The 3,754-nt window shown below is 49.7% G+C and overlaps 1 protein-coding gene across 1 annotated transcript; it reads right to left on the reverse strand.

Moving 5' to 3' along the window:
* Positions 1–902: 902 nt before the first annotated feature.
* On the reverse strand, positions 903–3,378 carry LOC120661560. The gene is made up of 5 exons (XM_039940457.1): positions 3,149–3,378; positions 2,653–2,841; positions 2,442–2,511; positions 1,910–2,099; positions 903–1,422 (listed from the first exon to the last, which is right to left on the reverse strand). Exons 1-5 carry the CDS (start codon positions 3,173–3,175, stop codon positions 1,335–1,337), a joined length of 564 nt encoding a protein of 187 aa, XP_039796391.1. The 5' UTR covers positions 3,176–3,378; the 3' UTR covers positions 903–1,334.
* Between the last annotated feature and the right edge of the window lie 376 nt (positions 3,379–3,754).

Below are 3,754 nucleotides of genomic sequence, written 5' to 3' on the forward strand. Positions count from 1 at the left end.
GACAATGGTATATACTGTTATATACTCTTTACCTTAAACTAAGTATTGTTGAATTCTTTGGCCGCACTAACATCCACTTATCTGCTTGTAATTGTAATCTGTTTCTGGTTGTAGTACATGATCTTTGCTATTTGGGCCTGTTTGTTTGCCCCCTTGTTCCATCTTTGGCATCATCATTATTCTGGAAATTTGAATATATAGTATCTCAAACTGCTTCTGCACAACCATGACTGTATAAAGACTTCTTATTGTCTTCAATAATTTTATGTGTTTGTGCTTGGTTGGTTACCCTGCAAAGTTGACACCTTTTTTTTAATATATTAGGTCAGCACTGCTATGGTTGCACCAATTGTGGACATGCTGATATGAAGCACCCTGACAGTTCTGTTGAATACATTGCTGGTCACTTGGATGTGTGCTTGCCTTGTTGCGGCTCTGCAAAGTGGAGTGACTCTGACGGTGATGATGTTAAATACGTATGATTATTTATTTCCTTGGGAAGCTTTTCAGCCTCTTTAATACTTGTTGCTTCGGTGCCGATTACATGTGTTCCCCTCCCCCTTCTTTTACAGGTGAAGCTAGGGAAGCTGTGTTAAGGCGCCAGTATGAGGCTTGTGCTGTATGGTACCATTTCCACTAGAGATGTTCGTTTCTGGATTGATTGTAGTTGTGTATTTATTGTCCTTAGGGCCTTAATCAGGAACGTGTTATTAAGAGACTAATGACACTCCCTCCGGGTGTAACTATTGTTGATGACTAAGAAGAGTGCTGGAGTGAAACATCAAGCACTTTTCTTGTGGCTGAATATATATCTCGTGATCTACGCGTGTCATTCTTTGTTCGTTCATTCAGTTTAGGTTCATCGAAGATATGTACCACTCTTCAAGAAATTGGCATTTGAGGAGACAATTGGTCTTCACTGTAAGGATATGTACCACAATTTGTATGATTCTATTTGCAGCATAAGAAAGAAATGAAAGGTCTTTGGGAAAAAAAAGAAAGAAATGAAAAATACAGTATTATGTGTTATCGCTGTGAAGTGGTATGTATCCTCTTATGAGCAATCAGAAAAAAAGGGAAAGGAAAAAAAAGGAGAAAAACAGGAACGAGTACCATCACAAACTTCTCCATCAAACTCGGGCTACCTTCTTCCCAGCCGGTCACTCTATATCCATCAGTGTGGCTGACCTTGCAGATCACTCCCGCAGCATCACAGCTTTCTTTCTTTTATGCCGGATTACGGTACCCCTCTCAACCTTCGCAAGTCAACTTTGTTGTTTGAAATTTCTCAGAACAAGGCCAAAAAAACACCCTCGCTTTCGACAGCCAGCGTCTCACCGAGCGTCGCCGCCGCCGCCGCTGGAGTCCGGCCTGCTCATGGACAGCGTGAAGTAGAGCAGAATCAGGGTCCCCACGCTGGACCTACAGAGATCAGACGAGATCAGAGATATTACTGGCGGTAACTCCAATTCAGCAATCTGACAAGTTCTTTCCAGAGATCCTATGTGCTGGACAGGAAGAGGAGACATCAAGGCATGAACCGAGGACGCCAGGGTCGTCGTCGGCGGTACGACGCCGCCGCGCTCCGCACGGCAGCGTCGCGCTCGCCACGGCGGTTGCTCGTCAGTCGCCGTCGTTTTCACCGCCATCGCCGTAGCGAAGTCGACGCTGGGTACTTCATGTGGGTACTTCATGTGGGAGCATTAATCACCGCGACTTTGGCAGCCACCAAGCTACTATTACCGGGAACTAATTACTGTAAGACGTACTACTGTCATTTGCCATGTTGAGGACTTGAGGTAGCTGACATGTCAGAGCTTCTGTTTTTTGCTTTTGTTTTTGTTTTAAAATGAACTGTCAGACCTGTCAACTGGCAACTGATGAAGGGGATGGTGGTGGTTTTTCTTACAGCGTGGCGAAGAGGAAGACCACCCTCCGGGGATCCAGCCACGGCGCCGGCCGCCGGCCGAACCGCCGGGACTTGCTCCCGGGCGTGCCGGCCAGCGGCGTGTGCACGACCAGCCGCGCGCTGCCGGGCGCGTCCCCGAGGTCGCCGGCCGCCACGTGCACGAACAGCTGCGGCCGCTCGCCACCGCCACCTGCAGATACATCGACGGAGGAGGTCGAGCCGGTCAGGATCCATGGTCGGTTCCAAGATTGCACCTTTCGGCCGCGTCACAACCAAAGATTACACCCCAAAGATGAAGGCATCCCTCCCATTCGTCGTTAGAATCACCACACACTAACACAATGATGTCACTTGTCACTTATGCGACACGGTAACTAGTAATTTGTCAGTAAAATCAGAATCAAGTTACGGGGATAATACAGAGAAAGCAAAAATAAGACAATTCAGCAGGGATTAGCATAGAAATGGCGATTTTTTTTCCACTGAGGCAAAACCAGAACGCGAATTGAGCTAATCGTTTGGTCCGACGTACCGGCGGTGCCGTTGGCGTCGCCGTCGGCCGGCTTCCTGTCGCCCTTCCGCGACAGCGACCTCACCACCTTCTGTCGCGTTCACAGCACGGGCACAAGGAAGGGAAAAGAGTCAGCGTTGGAAGCAACGGAGCGAAAAGAATTTTTGGCGCGTTCCGCCGTGTCCGGCCGGCGTCGCGACTCGCAGCCAGAGCGCGTGCTTCTCGGACTTACGGGTGTTCGCGGGGGCGCCGCGGCCGCAGTGGGTGTCCTCGGGGGCGCCGTGGGCGTGCCCGGCGGGCCGGCGTCGCCGGCGAGGGACGACAGCGCGCCGACGTCGAGGGCCACGAACCCGCCGCCCGTCGCGGCGGCGGTCGAGTTGGCGCCGAAGCTCGATTGTCCGACATCACCCGGAGCGAGAACCTGCACGTCGGACGAATCAGAAGCTGCTGTCAGTTTCACCATTTCGATCGAGCAACTGCAAGAACAGAGCGCAGGGGAATTCCGCCACCAAGCGATCAATCTCACGCGCTTGTTACTACCAAAACGGAACCGAACTTCCGGTGTCCTACCTTTTTTTTAATCCCCTTAGGTGCAAGAAAATCGAACCGAAATTCGCTACAAATTCCAATTCCACTGAAGGAAAACATGGTGGCAGCCAGAGCAGAGAGCGAGAGAGCCGATTGGCTCCGACAAGATTGCAGGTGATCTAGCAGGAGGAGGGACTCACAGGGCGGTTCGCGGCGGCGTTCCCCATGGCTCTGGTGGTCCTGCGGCGTGCCCGTGCGGCGGCAGCGGCTTCTGATTCCTCCTCGTTTGTTGCTTGCGATGCGAGCTCTGCTGGTTCGTTGGGGACGGGGAGAATGATGCCGGTGGAGTAGCATCAAAACTAGGAACCGGGGTAAAGCGCTGGCACTTCGCTCTTTTTCAGGGCGCGAGATTCTCCCTCTCTCTCCAAGAGCATGTGGGGGAGGAGATGATGGCGAGTACGGCTTTTTATATACTGCCGGCTTTTGCTTAAAAATCCGATTACATTTCGCAAATTACAATCACGTTCTTCCTGCCACACGCGTACTCTGGAAAGGTGGTTCTTCTTGGGTAACTTAGTGCAGTTAGGGGTGGTAAAGGGCTATAAATTTAACTTAGATTATCTAAGGGTCGATCAGACTCTAATCTTATATAATTTTAAACTAAAAGTATATAAAATTATAGTTGGATCGTGAAAAGAACACTAGGGATATGATCCATTACCACTCCTAATTGCAGTTGAATCAATATAATTCAAGATGAACATATAATTTTAAAACAATGTGATTTGGCCTTAAATACATCTTCC

This window comes from Panicum virgatum, chromosome 2N, assembly GCF_016808335.1.
Source record: "Panicum virgatum strain AP13 chromosome 2N, P.virgatum_v5, whole genome shotgun sequence".
Lineage (NCBI taxonomy): Eukaryota > Viridiplantae > Streptophyta > Magnoliopsida > Poales > Poaceae > Panicum > Panicum virgatum.